The 16,921-nt window shown below is 44.8% G+C and overlaps 1 protein-coding gene across 1 annotated transcript in view; it reads right to left on the reverse strand.

The window, feature by feature from the left end:
• GC (GC vitamin D binding protein) overlaps positions 1-16,921 on the reverse strand; it is a 381,762-nt gene that overhangs the window by 171,320 nt on the left and 193,521 nt on the right. The window contains exons 4-5 of the mRNA XM_069745727.1: positions 11,968-12,179; positions 11,046-11,178 (exon numbers count right to left, since the gene is read on the reverse strand). Coding sequence (XP_069601828.1) covers positions 11,046-11,178; positions 11,968-12,179 — 345 coding nt within the window. The remainder of the gene's footprint in view (positions 1-11,045; positions 11,179-11,967; positions 12,180-16,921) is intronic.

The raw sequence follows: 16,921 nt of genomic DNA on the forward strand, positions 1-16,921 counted from the left end.
AAAGACTGAAAATTTTAACATATACAGTATTTCATAATTGTCCTTTTTCGGGTTCGCCGATTTCAACAAACATGCAGTTGAAAATTCAGTTTCGGGTCCGAACTTGATATGAAACCTGACCCCAGACCTGAACACAATAAAAGTCAATGGGGACCTGAACTTCAGTGCTTTAAAATGGCTGTAAAATGGTGATAATGAGGGCTAGTTGGCTACAAAAGGAAGATAATTGGGGGTAAGAATTGGACAATTGCCCTGCAAAAATGTGAAAAAGGAAATTACTTGAAGGGGTTCTGTCACCATTGCAACCAGTGTAAAAATAAATAAAAATAAATGAATAGCATAAAAATGTGGTCTCATAGACACTGAGGCTAGCTACTTCCAGTCCAGATAAATATTTCACCCACAGAGCATGGGGCACTGTATCCCTATATTAGCAGCTTACAAATGACCCCCACATAGCATGAGGCAGAGTACCTGTATGTTAGCAGCTTTCAAATGTCCCCCACAGAGCATGGGGCAGAGTACCCCCTCAGAAGCAGCTTACAAATGTCCCCCACAGAGCATGGGGCAGAGTACCCCCTAAGAAACAGCTTACAAATGTCCCCCAAAGACCATGGGGCAGAGTACTGTACATTAGTTTACAAATGTCCCCCACAGAGCATGGGGCAGAGTACCCCCTCAGAAGCAGCTTACAAATGTCCCCCACAGAGCATGGGGCAGAGTCCTCCCTCAGAAGCAGCTTACAAATGTCCCCCACAGAGCATGGGGCAGAGTCCCCCCTCAGAAGCAGCTTACAAATGTCCCCCACAGAGCTTGGGGCAGAGTACCCCTCAGAAGCAGCTTACAAATGTCCCCCACAGAGCATGGGGCAGAGTACCCCCTCAAAAGCAGCTTACAAATGTTCCTCACAGAGCATGGGGCAGAGTACCCCTCAGAAACAGCTTACAAATGTCCCCCACAGAGCATGGGGCAGAATACCCCCTCAGAAGCAGCTTACAAATGTCCCCCACAGAGCATGAGGCAGAGTACCCCCTCAGAAGCAGCTTACAAATGTCCCCCACAGAGCATGGGGCAGAGTACCCCCTCAGAAGCAGCTTTCAAATGTCCCCCACAGAGCATGGGGCAGAGTAACCCTCCGAAGCAGCTTACAAATGTCCCCCACAGAGCATGGGGCAGAGTACCCCCTAAGAAACAGCTTACAAATTTCACCCAAAGACCATGGGGCAGAGTACTGTACATTAGTTTAGTTTACAAATGTCCCCCACAGAGCATGGGGCAGAGTACTCCCTGAGAAGCAGCTTACAAATGTCCCCCACAGAGCATGGGGCAGAGTACCCCCTCAGAAGCAGCTTACAAATGTCCCCCACAGAGCATGGGGCAGAGTACCCCTCAGAAGCAGCTTACAAATGTCCCCCACAGAGCATGGGGTAGAGTACCCCCTCAGAAGCAGCTTACAAATGTCCCCCACAGAGCATGGGGTAGAGTACCCCTCAGAAGCCGCTTACAAATGTCCCCCACAGAGCATGGGGCAGAGTACCCCCTCAGAAGCAGCTTACAAATGTCCCCCACAGAGCATGAGGAAGAGTACCCCCTCAGAAGCAGCTTGTAAATGTCCCCCACAGAGCATGGTTCAGAGTACCCCCTAAGAAACAGCTTACAAATTTCACCCAAAGACCATGGGGCAGAGTACTGTACATTAGTTTACAAATGTCCCCCACAGAGCATGGGGCAGAGTACCCCTTCAGAAGCAGCTTACAAATGTCCCCCACAGAGCATGAGGCAGAGTACCCCTCAGAAGCAGCTTACAAATGTCCCCCACAGAGCATGGGGCAGAGTACCCCCTCAGAAGCAGCTTACAAATGTCCCCCACAGAGCATGAGGCAGAGTACCCCCTCAGAAGCAGCTTACAAATGTCCCCCACAGAGCATGAGGCAGAGTACCCCCTAAGAAGCAGCTTACAAATGTCCCCCACAGAGCATGGGGCAGAGTACCCCCTCAGACGCAGCTTACAAAAGTCCCCCACAGAGCATGGGGCAGAGTACTCCCTGAGAAGCAGCTTACAAATGTCCCCCACAGAGCATGGGGCAGAGTACTCCCTGAGAAGCAGCTTACAAATGTCCCCCACAGAGCATGGGGTAGAGTACCCCTCAGAAGCCGCTTACAAATGTCCCCCATAGAGCATGGGGCAGAGTACCCCCTCAGAAGCAGCTTACAAATGTCCCCCACAGAGCATGAGGCAGAGTACCCCCTCAGAAGCAGCTTGTAAATGTCCCCCACAGAGCATGGTTCATAGTACCCCCTAAGAAACAGCTTACAAATTTCACCCAAAGACCATGGGGCAGAGTTCTGTACATTAGTTTACAAATGTCCCCCACAGAGCATGGGGCAGAGTACCCCTTCAGAAGCAGCTTACAAATGTCCCCCACAGAGCATGAGGCAGAGTACCCCTTCAGAAGCAGCTTGTAAATGTCCCCCACAGAGCATGGGGCAGAGTACCCCTCAGAAGCAGCTTGTAAATGTCCCCCACAGAGCATGGTTCAGAGTACCCCCTAAGAAACAGCTTACAAATTTCACCCAAAGACCATGGGGCAGAGTACTGTACATTAGTTTACAAATGTCCCCCACAGAGCATGGGGCAGAGTACCCCTTCAGAAGCAGCTTACAAATGTCCCCCACAGAGCATGAGGCAGAGTACCCCTCAGAAGCAGCTTGTAAATGTCCCCCACAGAGCATGGTTCAGAGTACCCCCTAAGAAACAGCTTACAAATTTCACCCAAAGACCATGGGGCAGAGTACTGTACATTAGTTTACAAATGTCCCCCACAGAGCATGGGGCAGAGTACCCCTTCAGAAGCAGCTTACAAATGTCCCCCATAGAGCATGGGGCAGAGTACCCCTTCAGAAGCAGCTTACAAATGTCCCCCACAGAGCATGGGGCAGAGTACCCCTCAGAAGCAGCTTACAAATGTCCCCCACACAGCATGAGGCAGAGTACCCCTCAGAAGCAGCTTACAAATGTCCCCCACAGAGCATGGGGCAGAGTACCCCCTCAGAAGCAGCTTACAAATGTCCCCCACAGAGCATGAGGCAGAGTACCCCCTAAGAAGCAGCTTACAAATGTCCCCCACAGAGCATGGGGCAGAGTACCCCCTAAGAAACAGCTTACAAATTTCACACACAGACCATGGGGCGGAGTACTGTACATTAGTAGCTTACAAATTAAACGCACATGTCAATAGCTTAACCTATAGGTTATAACGCAATTAACCATTAGTTTAATAGATTAACCTAATGGTTAATAGCGCTATTAACCTGCCTGGCTCTTACACTTAGCCAAACACTCTGGGGGTAAAATGAACTTTATCCTTTTCTGTTTTCAACCACAGGGGCAGCTCCTGGGTGGGTTTAGTCACTGCTCTGGGAATACAGAGCGGCGGCTGAATCCACACCCCCCAGCCCTGACTGACACTGGATCTGCACTGGGGTTGACTGTCAGGCAGTGCCGTGGGAGTGGTTACATCCTCTTTATACTCAGAGCGGTGACTGAACCCGTGCCAGTGCCTCCACCGTGACAGAAACCGGAAAGCTGTCAGGGGGAATAAAGTGCATTTTCTTCCTGGGCAGGCAGCAGGCAGGTTAATAATAAAATTAACCTGCAGATTTATTCCATATATGAAGGTTAATAGTGTTTTTTTCTGGTGACAGATTGTTTTTAAGTACGTTGTTTATCAAACACATTGTTCAGTTACATGGGATTCCAGGAAATATTGTTTCTCATTGAGGAACTCAGTCTGTTTTCATGTTCTGGAGGGTATTCTGTGAAAAAATACTGTAGAATAGACCTTTTCATCTGCCAACCACCAAAAGACCAATGGTCCGACTGAATGTGTAAGTCAGAAATTGCAACAACTGCTATTTACTACTATGTACCCCTTCAGCCCCAGGCCATTTTCCGTTTTTGTGTTTCTGTTTTTTGCTCCCTTTATTCCCAGAGCCATAACTTTTTTATGTTGCCATCAATATGGCCATGTGAGGGCTTGTTCTTTGTGGGATGAGTTGTACTTTTGAACGACACCATTGTTTTTCCATATAGTGTGCTGGAAAATGGGAAAAAAAATCCATATGCGGTGAAACTGCAAAAAAAAGTGCAATTCCACAATTGTTCTTTGGGGTTTTTTTTTACCATGGTCGCGAAATGCTAAAACTGACCTGCGATTATGATTTCCCAAGTCATTATGAGTTTGTATATACCAAACATGTATAGGTTGTTTTTGGCTAAGTGGTGAAAAAAATCTAAAGTTTGTTAAAAAAGAAAAACAAAATGGAGTCATTTTCCGAGACCCGTAGCGTCTCCATTTTTCAGGATCTGGGGCTGGGTGAGCACTTTGCGTGCTGAGCTGACGTTTTCATTGAAACAATTTTAGTGTTGATAGATTGTTTTTATGGCCTGTTGTTGCATTTTAATGCCATGTTTCGGCGACCAAAAACCATAATTCTGGCGTTTTGACTTTTTTCTCATTGCGCCGTTTATTGTTCGGATTTTTTTAAGACTGTTTTATTTTGAATCGGGCAAATGGGAGGTGATTTCAGCTATAATTTTTTTTTTTTTTTTTTAACATTTTTACAAACATTTATTTTTACTTTACACTAGCTTCAATAGTTTCCATGGGATACTAGATGCTGCGAACATCCGATCGCTTGTGCCAAAGCCCTTCTCTGTGTAGCAAAAATGCTCACTTGCAATGAGAGCCAACCGCTGGGTGGCACTCATAGCTACCCAGCAATGACAACCACAGGGGTCTCCTACAGACCCAAGGTTGTCATGCCAACCTGTAAGTGACATGAGCACCGATAGGTGGGATTAGTGATGTGCTTACGGAGTGATAGTGTTAAAATCCACTGTCAGAGATTGATAGAGGCATATCGCAATTCCACCCGTGGCTGTTAGGGGCACATGTCTGCTGTTGAAATCAACTGACATGTGCCAGAAAAGATGTGGGCACAGCCCTGGAGCCCACATCAAAGGGTAAGACCCTTGCACTGTACATGTATGGCGCAGGTCATGAAGGGGTGTTAGGATTTGAACCTGCGACTCTTTGTTTGCTAGTCTGTTCCTTTGCTTGGTGAGCTATTTGGAACTTGCTTGACTTCTGCCTGAAACCATATGAACTTCGTCTGAGATAGAGATCATAACCTGTCCTGCTGATTTGTCCCCACCCTGATTGAGCTTGATTGGACCTGCTATATATACCTGGCCCTGTGCAGCTTCCTGTTGCTGAGTATTTTGTGTGCTCAGTCTAACTGAGTGAAACAATCTCTGAGCTCCTGGTTGGAAGGTGTCTTGCTGGCATCTTTCTGCTTCTTATTGACTTTCTGCTGCTACTACCCTGAACTCCTGCTGCTCATACGGACTTTGTGCACGTGTGTGATCCAGGCCGGCCCTGGCTCGGGCTGGTCCCTGCATCTGCGGATATATTGAACTGCCACTGCCATATATTGCATCTCCCGAGGTCTTTCCAGGGTCCAGTCACTTGTATACATCTGCTTCGGCCATTGACCTTCAGTCCTGTATCGCCAGTAACGTGACAGGATACTCAGCCCAAAAATGGAGGCCGCTGGGGCAGAAACTATGGAGACACGTGTCAGAAAACTGCAGGGTGCAATGTCCAATCTGCACGGCGAACAGATGAATGGAAAAGCATGGATGGACGCATTTATTATACAAAACGACCATAATGTCCAGAATCTCCAACAAACTATCCAAGATTTGCAGAATACGGTACAGGTGTTGACTGTCCGAATTACTCAGCTAGAAGGACAAGCTTCCGTCTCAGCGTCTGACAGGCCCCCTAAATTGCCACCGTTTCGTTTTGGAGGTGATCGAGATAAATTTCGTGGATTTTTGAACCAATGCTATCTGTTCTTCAATACACATCCTAATCAGTTCCCGACCGATAGGTCAAAGGTGTTATGCATCATTATGCTGTTAACCCACAAAGCGATCGCTTGGGCGAATCCTCTGATTGAGACCCGGGACGCACGTTTAGACAATTTGAATGAGTTTATTCGGGCGATGCAGCAGACGTTTGATGACCCAAATCATGCAGCTACAGCTGAATCAACGTTGCTGGCATTACGACAAGGCAAACGTCCCGTCGCAGAATATGCTATGGAGTATAGGAGGTGGGCCGTCGACACTGAATGGAATAATGCAGCAAAAGTAACCTTCTTTAAAAGAGGACTTCCAGTGCAGTAAAGGACGAACTTGCCCATGGAGAGACCCCTTCAGATTTGGATGATTTCATCAAACATTGCGTCTGGATTGATACCCGTCTGTCTGAACGACGACAAGAGAAGTGGAATTCCATGAATCGCTCAACAAACTCATATAACCCTTCCCTGCCATCGGTCATCAAAGAAGTGCCTAGCCGGAATCCCCGGGATACAGAATCAGAACCGATGCAAGTAGACGCGATCCAAAGACAAGCGAGTGCAGAACGAAGAGAACAAAGATTTAAAGAGAATCTATGTCTGTACTGCGAGGAAGCAGGACATTTTCTCATTAACTGTCCAAGTCGTCCCACAAGCCGTTCACGAAAAATGGTGGCGGCCATAATGGACCCTGACTCCTCCGACGATGAGTCTTACATTTCAGAGACTGACTATGCTAAGGATGAGATCCAGTCTATATCATCCATAGCTCCAAATGTTAGGAAAAAGAACCGAGAATCGCATTATTTTATAACTATTAAACTGAAGGTCAACTCCATGTGGATCACCGCATCAGCCATGATCGATTCTGGGGCCAGCGGGACTTTCATGGATTCTGCGTTTGCTCAAAAACATGGCATAGATGTGCAGAAAAGACGTTCACCTATTCTGATGGAGACAGTAGATGGATCTCCACTGAATTCGGGGCCAGTGGACCATGAGACAGGACTTTTGGAGATCTATATTGAGCCACAGCACCGCGAGATGTTGACATTCCTAATTATTTCTTCCCCACATTTTCCCATTATTTTAGGTCTGCCCTGGTTACAGAAGCAAAATCCTTGCATCGACTGGGAGATGAAAAAGATCAGTTTCCCCGTAATGGACGTTCGGGTGGAAGTTCCAAGTGAGTCAACATTAGAAACAGCCCAGAATTCAGAATTACCTCAGCTACCAGCGGTGTATGAAGATTTTCTAGATGTCTGTGACAAGAGGGGGGCGGATACCCTTCCCCCGCATCGACCATACGACTGCCCAATAGAGCTACTCCCGGGGGCGGCTATACCATTTGGAACTATCTACCCTCTAGCAGCTCCTGAACTAAAGGCTCTCAAAGAATTTATTGAAGAAAATCTAAACAAAAAATTCATTCGTCCATCATCCTCTCCCGCTGGAGCTCCAATATTCTTCGTTAAAAAGAAGGATGGAACACTTCGGCCAGTAGTGGACTACAGGGAGCTTAATAAAGTGACGATTAAAAATCGTTATCCCTTACCGTTGATCCCGGAACTCCTAGAAAAGGTGCGATGTGCAAAGATCTTCACTAAGTTAGATTTACGTGGGGCATATAACTTAGTACGTATAAGACCTGGGGATGAGTGGAAGACAGCTTTCCGTACCCGATATGGACACTTTGAGAGTCTAGTGATGCCCTTCGGACTTTGCAATGCTCCAGCTACTTTCCAGCACTTGGTGAATGATATTTTCCGAGACCTGTTGGACCAGTTCATGGTCGTTTATCTAGATGACATCCTGATTTTTTCTAACTCTGTGGAAGAACATCAGACGCACGTAAGACGAGTGCTAGAACGTTTAAGAGAGAATTCATTGTATATTAAATTAGAAAAATGTGAATTCCATCGAGAAGAGATCCAGTTCCTCGGATACATCATTTCACCTGAAGGATTACGGATGGATGCTAAGAAAACGCAAGCTATCACCGAGTGGCCTATCCCTACAAATGTGAAAGAGGTCCAGCGTTTTGTGGGGTTCGCCAACTTTTACAGACGTTTTATTAAAAATTTTTCAGAAATTGTGGCACCCATCACGCAACTGACAAAAAAAGGAGCAAATTTCATCTGGACTCCACAGGCGCAAGAAGCATTCTCTCGTTTAAAAATGAAATTCACGACGGCTCCCATATTACGCCATCCTGACCCAGAATTGGCATTCATCATTGAGGTGGATGCCTCAGATTGTGCGGTCGGTGCTCTCCTCTCTCAGAGGACAGGGGAAAAGAAGTTGCTGCATCCATGTGCATTTTTCTCACAACGTATGTCCTTAGCCGAAAAGAACTATGACGTGGATAATAAAGAATTGCTCGCCATTATATCAGCATTCAAACAGTGGAGACATCATCTTCAAGGGGCTGCACAGCAAATTTTGGTGTTGACTGATCATCGCAATCTAGAGTTTATCAGGTCTGCACAATGCCTCTCTCCTCGGCAGACCCATTGGAGTCTGTTTCTGAATCAGTTTAATTTTGTAATTTCATATCGACCAGGCTCCCGCAACAAGAAGGCAGACGCATTATCCCGAATGTTTTCAAGTGATGTTAACCTCGTAACAAAACCCAAGCCTATTGTGGCCGATACTAAAATCGTGGGAGTAAGACATGATGGAGATTTGCTGGAAGATCTGAAAGCAGCATACGAAACAGACTCTTTTCTATCACGTCCATCAGGGGACGTACACCTATTTTTCAAAAATCAAGTATGGACTGATGGTCGACGACTATATGTGCCAGAGGCAGCTCGGTTAAAAGTTCTACAACTAGTGCACGACTCTAAAGTTGCAGGGCATAAAGGGGTACAGAAAACGCAGGAGTTTTTGTCATGTTTCTTTTGGTGGCCGAACTTTCAAGAAGACGTGAAGAAGTACGTTAAGTCTTGTGACATCTGTGCCAGACATAAGACCCCACGTGTATCTCCTATGGGACTATTGCAGCCTCTTGCCATTCCAACACGGCCATGGGGATCGATTTCAATGGACTTCATAGTGGATCTACCTGATTCCAAGGGAAAGACCTCCATTCTAGTGGATTGACTTACGAAAGCAGCGCATTTTATCCCGTGTACAGGTCTGCCTTCAGCAAAAGATACAGCTGATCTGATAATTTGCAATGTTTTTCGCCTCCACGGAGTGCCAGATGAAGTCGTCTCAGATCGAGGTGTACAATTTACATCTAAATTTTGGAGCAGTCTGTGCTCAGCACTAGACATCAAGGTACGATTGTCAACCGCTTATCATCCGCAATCTAATGGTCAAACAGAACGTACAAATCAGACGCTGGAGCAGTATCTTCGTTGCTATATTTGCCATCTGCAAGATGACTAGGTAGATTTGTTGCCATTTGCGGAGTTTTCATACAACAATTCACAGAATGCCTCTACGAAACAGACGCCATTTTTTGCAAATCTTGGATATCATCCAAACATCCTTCCCAAGAATCCTGTGGCGCCATTAATACCAGCAGTCGCAGAAAGAATCTCTCTCCTACAAAAAAATCTGAATGTCCTGAAAGACACATTAAGGGAAGCTCAGGAGAAATATAAAAAAGCTGCTGACAGGTATCGTAGACCCACTCCCACGTTTAGGATTGGAGATCGAGTGTCGTTATCCACTAAGAATTTGAAACTGAAGATTCCTTCTCCTAAATTAGGACAGAAGTTTGTGGGACCATACAAAATCAATAAGATTGTGAGTCCATTGGCTGTTCGTTTACAGCTACCAAAATCAATGAAGAATCATCCCGTATTCCACGTGTCTTTGTTGAAAGCCACCACAGCCAATCCATTCCCAGAGCGATCCCCTCCGCCTCCCGATTCAATTGAAGTGGACGGACAGGAGCAGTTTGTGGTGGAGAAGATCTTGGATTCTCGAATTCATAGAAATGGTTTACAATATTTGATCAAATGGCAGTGCTACGACACGGAAGAAAATTCATGGGAACCGGTAGGCAATGTCAATGCTCCCCGTTTGATTAGACAATTTCATCAGCGGTATCCTGCAAAGCCTGGGCAAGTTGCGTCCAGAGGCCGCCATTAAGAGGGGAATATTGTTAGGATTTGAACCTGCGACTCTTTGTTTGCTAGTCTGTTCCTTTGCTTGGTGAGATATTTGGAACTTGCTTGACTTCTGTCTGAAACCATATGAACTTCGTCTGAGATAGAGATCATCACCTGCCCTGCTGATTTGTCCCCACCCTGATTGAGCTTGATTGGACCTGCTATATATACCTGGCTTGGTGAGCTATTTGGAACTTGCTTGACTTCTGCCTGAAACCATATGAACTTCGTCTGAGATAGAGATCATCACCTGCCCTGCTGATTTGTCCCCACCCTGATTGAGCTTGATTGGACCTGCTAAATATACCTGGCCCTGTGCAGCTTCCTGTTGCTGAGTATTTTGTGTGCTCAGTCTAACTGAGTGAAACAATCTCTGTGCTCCTGGTTGGAAGGTGTCTTGCTGGCATCTTTCTGCTTCTTATTGACTTTCTGCTGCTACTACCCTGAACTCCTGCTGCTCATACGGACTTTGTGCACGTGTGTGATCCAGGCCGGCCCTGGCTCGGGCTGGTCCCTGCATCTGCGGATATATTGAACTGCCACTGCCATATATTGCATCTCCCGAGGTCTTTCCAGGGTCTGGTCACTTGTATACATCTGCTTCGGCCACTGACCTTCAGTCCTGTATCGCCAGTAACGTGACAAGGGGCTAATTGTGCATTAGTTTCTGTCTCCAGCAATAGTGTTATATTGGCAGTAAAGCAGTGTTAAAAAAAAAAGAACCAAGAAGTTCCTGTTCACTCTCTGTGTGCGTAGATGGAGCACATTTTTACTTTCACTTTGAAAGCTAACAGACAAGATGCTAAGATCCTAAGCTATAAGAAATACCAGACGCAAGCTGTGTTATCGTTGTTCCTGTATAAATGTTCACCGGTGAACGGCTGGACAGTACAGAGATTCATCCGCTACCAACAAAAAGTTTGATCATAACAATTGAAATGGTTAAAATAGAGAACACAGTAATCAATAACTTAATAAGAAGCCCACCTTTTTCAGAAAGCATAATGTAGACTTGTCAGATGTGCAACAATCCTTTACCATGCTCAAATAGTTTTCTGTAGAATTGATGATAACAGGAAGCGGCGTTTGTGCATAATTACTGGAATATTCATATAAAAATCTGGAAGGAAAGAGGGAATTCACACACATTAATAATTATTTTGATCTTCCTCAGTAAAGTTTAATTATTTTCCCCAGCTGCAGGCACAGAAAGAAGAAGACCCCTGTGCATGAATAATATGTGGGCTCTTTTCAGTCTAATAGTTTATTTTATTTCTGCTTTGGAAGCAGAAGTGAGCCACCTTACCTCTTGGGTGCCTACGGCACTGCACAGGTTCCTCCAAATTTATTTGCATGCCCAATTTGCCCTGTGCTTTAAAGAAATGATGTGCTTTTAGATCATTTTTATTTCTTAGAAGGGATGAAAAGGAGCCCTGTTGAATTTCAACAGCGGATCATTTTGTTCTCCTGAAAAATTATCTGGCAGTGACTTTCTTAGAGAAAACAGAGAAAACAGGAGTGCTCGGCCAAGCTGATAGTGCCAATGATGGAGCCGGGAGAGTTAGCTTTTGGCTGCGCAGTCATTCGAGTAAAGCCATATTTATACTGTGCTGCATAACTCTGTTATGATTTCATCCTCTTACTAATAATTCAGGTGAACTACAGAGGTTTAAAATTTTAAAAATGTAAAGCTTTAGAAAAATCCAAACTAATCATGCTCAATATATTTATGCAGAATTCTTGTAAAGATCTTAAAAGCTTGTCTGAGAGCTGATTAGATAAGTATCAGTCACTGTAATAAAATATACATCATTCAACGCATTCCCTGTTGGCTCAGTGAGAACACTGACAGCAAGCCTATTGTACCCTCTCTTTGAAGACATAAAAGTAGTAATATATTTTGACTTGCCTCATGGAAAACATTTGCGCATCAGTCTTAAAGGCATCACATACTTCTTCATTAGATTGTTCCACATAGGTTGGAAATTCTTTTGGAGGTTGTTTTAAGTCAGCCAAACAGAGTTTTCTTTCAAGACCCTTGTGAACGCAGCAACTTGAAACACCAGGGTGTTTAGGGAATGGAGACTTCGGATCACAGGACTTAGCTGACAAAGCAGATGCCTTAAGACAAAAATAGTGTGCAGTTAATAAGTGACATTGAGAAATATAAATTGACAGGCAAGAAAACGTAACGTAACAGAAATAGTATGTAAACTATAGCAAAGCGAAATATGAACAAAACAAATATATACATGGACCTATATATACATAGTGCTATGAAAAAAATAAAATTTTTAATACATTCATATTTAATGTATTAAAGGGAACCTGTCAGCAGGATTGTGCACAGTAACCTACAGACCAGTTGGCACCGTTATATTGATTAAAATGATACCTTGGTTGATGAAATCCGTCTTGTGGTTGTTGTTTAATCTTTATTTGTAGTTTTCAGTTAACGATATTCTCATGCTTTTGGGGCGGCCTGTGGGGGGCTTCTTGTGGTGCTCTGATTCAATATTCATCTGTATGGCTTCTGACTGGTCACTGATCCCTCACTGACCTGCACCATAGTTTACATAATGAATATTCTACATACATATAGCTTGAAAAGTAAAAACTTTTCAGCATGCTGGCATCCGTGGTGGCGCCTGCATTGCAGCATGATCACATATGTAATGTACATGCAATTAAGCTTTCTGATATAATCCTGATATTTATATTAAAAAATCTGTTTGAAAATGGTGCTGACAGATCTGATAGTTGCTACTGCGCAGGCACCGGTGGCACCATCTTGCTAGAGAAAAAAAAATCTCCCTCCAAGATGGCGCGGCCAGCACCAGTGCAGTAGCAGCTATCGGCGATCTCCAAAAGCTGCTATTACACAGGCATGGATGGCGGCATCTTGCTAGAGAAAAAAAAATCCTCCTCCAAGATGGCGCTGCCGGTGCCTACGCAGTGGTAGCTATCGGCAATTGCCGATAGCTATATATAGAGTATTCATTATATAAACTAGGGGCAGGTCACTGAGGGATTAGTGACCTGTCAGAAGCCACACAGATCAATACCTAATCAGAGCACCACATGTAGACCCCCCACAGGCCACCCCGAAGCACGAGCATATCACTAACACAAAACTGAAAATAATGATTAAACAACAACCACAAGACGGATTTCATCAACCAAGATATAATTGTAATCAGTATAACGGCGCCAACCTGACACTGTATGTAGGTTATTGTGCACAATCCTGCTGACAGGTTCACTTTAACCCCTTTCTGCCATTAGACGTACTATCCCGTCCATGTGGGGTGGGCTCTACTTCCCAAGGACGGAATAGTACATCATAGTCGATCGGCCGCGCTCACGGGGGGAGCGCGGCCGATCGCGGCCGGGTGTCAGCTGCTTATCGCACCTGACATCCGGCACTATGTGCCAGGAGCGGTCACGGACCGCCCCCGACACATTAACGCACACCGCGATCAAACATGATCGCGATGTGCCGGCGGTGCAGGGAAGCATCGCGCAGGGAGGGGGCTCCCTGCGTGCTTCCCTGAGCCCCCCGCAGCAACGCGATGTGATCGCGTTGCTGTGAGGGTCTCCTCACCTCCCTCCCTGCAGAAAGTCCCGGATCCAAGATGGCCACGGATCCGGGTCCTGCAGGGAGGGAGGTGGCTTACCAAGTGCTTGCTCAGAGCAGGCACTTGGTAACGCTGCAATGCTCTCAGACAGATCGGTGATCTGTCAGAGTGCTATGCAAACTGGCAGATCACCGATCTGTATTGTCCCCCCCGAGACAAAGTAAAAAAGTTAAAAACATTTTTTACAAGTGTGTAAAAAAAAAAAAAATCCTAAATAATGAAAAAAAAAAAAAATATTATTCCCATAAATACATTTCTTTATCTAAATAAAAAAAAAAATAAATAAAAGTACACATATTTAGTATCGCCGCGTCCGTAACGACCCGACCTATAAAACTGTCCCACTAGTTAACCCCTTCAGTGAACACCGTAAGAAAAAAAAAAAACGAGACAAAAAACAATGCTTTATTATCATTCCGCCGAACAAAAAGTGGAATAACACGCGATCAAAAAAACAGATATAAATAACCATGGTACCGCTGAAAGCATCATCTTGTCCCGCAAAAACTGAGCCACCATACAGCATCATCAGCAAAAAAATAAAAAAGTTATAGTCCTCAGAATAAAGCGATGCAAAAATAATTATTTTTTCTATAAAATAGTTTTTATCGTATAAAAGCGCCAAAACATAAAAAAAATGATATAAATGAGGTATCGCTGTACACGTACTGACCCGAAGAATAAAACTGCTTTATCAATTTTACCAGACGTGGAACGGTATAAACGCCTCCCCCAAAAGAAATTCATGAATAGCTGGTTTTTGGTAATTCTGCCTCACAAAAATCAGAATAAAAAGCGATCAAAAAATGTCACGTGCCCGAAAATGTTACCAATAAAAACGACAACTCGTCCCACAAAAAACAAGACCTCACATGATTCTGTGGACTCAAATATGGAAAAATTATAGCTCTCAAAATGTGGTAACGCAAAAAATATTTTTTGCAATAAAAAGCGTCTTTCAGTGTGTGACGGCTGCCAATCATAAAAATCCGCTAAAAAACCCGCTATAAAAGTAAATCAAACCCCCCTTCATCACCCCCTTAGTTAGGGAAAAATAAAAAAAATAAAAAAAATGGATTTATTTCCATTTTCCCATTAGGGTTATTGTTAGGGCTAGGGTTAGGGCTAGGGTTAGGGTTAGGGCTAGGGTTAGGGATAGGGTTAGGGCTAGGGTTAGGGCTAAGGCTAGGGTTAGGGTTAGGGCTAGGGTCAGGGCTAGGGTTAGGGTTAGGGCTAGGGTTAGGGCTAGGGTTAGGGCTATAGTTAGGGTTAAGGCTACAGTTAGGGTTGGGGCTAAAGTTAGGGTTAGGGTTTGGATTACATTTGCGGTTGGGAATAGGGTTGGGATTAGGGTTAAGGGTGTGTCAGGGTTAGAGGTGTGGTTAGGGTTACCGTTGGAATTAGGGTTAGGGGTGTGTTTGGATTAGGGTTTCAGTTATAATTGGGGGGTTTCCACTGTTTAGACACATCAGGGGCTCTCCAAACGTGACATGGCGTCCTATCTCAATTCCAGCCAATTCTGCGTTGAAAAAGTAAAACAGTGCTCCTTCCCTTCCGAGCTCTCCCGTGTGTCCAAACAGGAGTTTACCCCCACATATGGAGTATCAGCGTACTCAGGACAAATTGGACAACTTTTGGGGTCCAATTTCTCCTGTTACCCTTGGGAAAATACAAAACTGGGGGCTAAAAAATAATTTTTGTGGGAAAAAAATTATTTTTAATTTTCACGGCTCTGCGTTATAAACTGTAGTGAAACACTTGGTGGCTCAAAGTTCTCACAACACATCTAGATAAGTTCGTGGGGGGTCTAGTTTCCAATATGGGGTCACTTGTGGGGGGTTTCTACTGTTTAGGTACATTAGGGGCTCTGCAAACGCAATGTGACACCTGCAGACCATTCCATCTAAGTCTGCATTCCAAATGGCGCTCCTTCCCTTCCGAGCCCTCCCATGCGCCCAAACGGTGGATCCCCCCCACTTATGGGGCATCAGCGCACTCAGGACAAATTGGACAACAACTTTTGGGGTCCAATTTCTCCTGTTACCCTCGAGAAAATACAAAACTGGGGGCTAAAAAATAATTTTGGGGGGAATTTTTTATTTTTTATTTTCACAGCTCTGCGTTAGAAACTGTAGTGAAACACTTGGGGGCTCAAAGTTCTCACAACACATCTAGATAAGTTCCTTGGGGGGTCGAGTTTCCAATATGGGGTCACTTGTGGGGGGTTTCTACTGTTTAGGTACATTAGGGGCTCTGCAAACGCAATGTGACGCCTGCAGACCATTCCATCTAAGTCTGTATTCCAAATGGCGCTCCATCCCTTCCGAGCCCTCCCATGCGCCCAAATGGTGGTCCCCCCCCACATATGGGGTATCAGCGCACTCAGGACAAATTGCACAACAACTTTTGGGGTCCAATTTCTCCTGTTACCCTTGGGAAAATACAAAACTGGGGACTAAAAAATAATTTTTGTGGGAAAAACTTTTTGTTTTATTTTTACGGCTCTGCATTATAAACTTCTGTGAAGCTCTTGGTGGGTCAAAGTGCTCACCACACATCTAGATAAGTTCCTTAGGGGGTCTACTTTCCAAAATGGTGTCACTTGTGGGGGGTTTCAATGTTTAGGCACATCAGTGGCTCTCCAAACGCAACATGGCGTCTCATCTCAATTCTTGTGAATTTTGCATTGAAAAGTCAAACGGCGCTCCTTCCCTTCCGAGCTCTCCCACGCACCCAAACAGTGGTTTACCCCCACATATGGGGTATCAACGTACTCAGGACAAATTGTACAACAACTTTTTGGTTCCAATTTCTTCTCTTACCATTGGAAAAATAAAAAATTGGGGGCGAAAAGATAACTTTTGTGAAAAAAAATGATTTTTTACTTTTACAGTTCTGCATTATAAACTTCTGTGAAGCACTTGGTGGTCAAAGTGCTCACCACACCTCTAGATAAGTTCCTTAGGGGGTCTACTTTCCAAAATGGTGTCACTTGTGGGGGGTTTCAATGTTTAGGCACATCAGTGGCTCTCCAAACGCAACATGGCGTCCCATCTCAATTCCAGTCAATTTTGCATTAAAAAGTCAAATGGCGCTCCTTTGCTTCCAAGCTCTGTCGTGCGCCCAAACAGTGGTTTACCTCCACTTATGGGGTATTGGCGTACTCAGGACAAATTGTACAACAAGGTTTGGGGTCCATTTTCTCCTGTAACCCTTGGTAAAATA

The sequence above is a fragment of the Ranitomeya imitator genome, chromosome 1, assembly GCF_032444005.1.
Source record: "Ranitomeya imitator isolate aRanImi1 chromosome 1, aRanImi1.pri, whole genome shotgun sequence".
Taxonomy (NCBI): domain Eukaryota; kingdom Metazoa; phylum Chordata; class Amphibia; order Anura; family Dendrobatidae; genus Ranitomeya; species Ranitomeya imitator.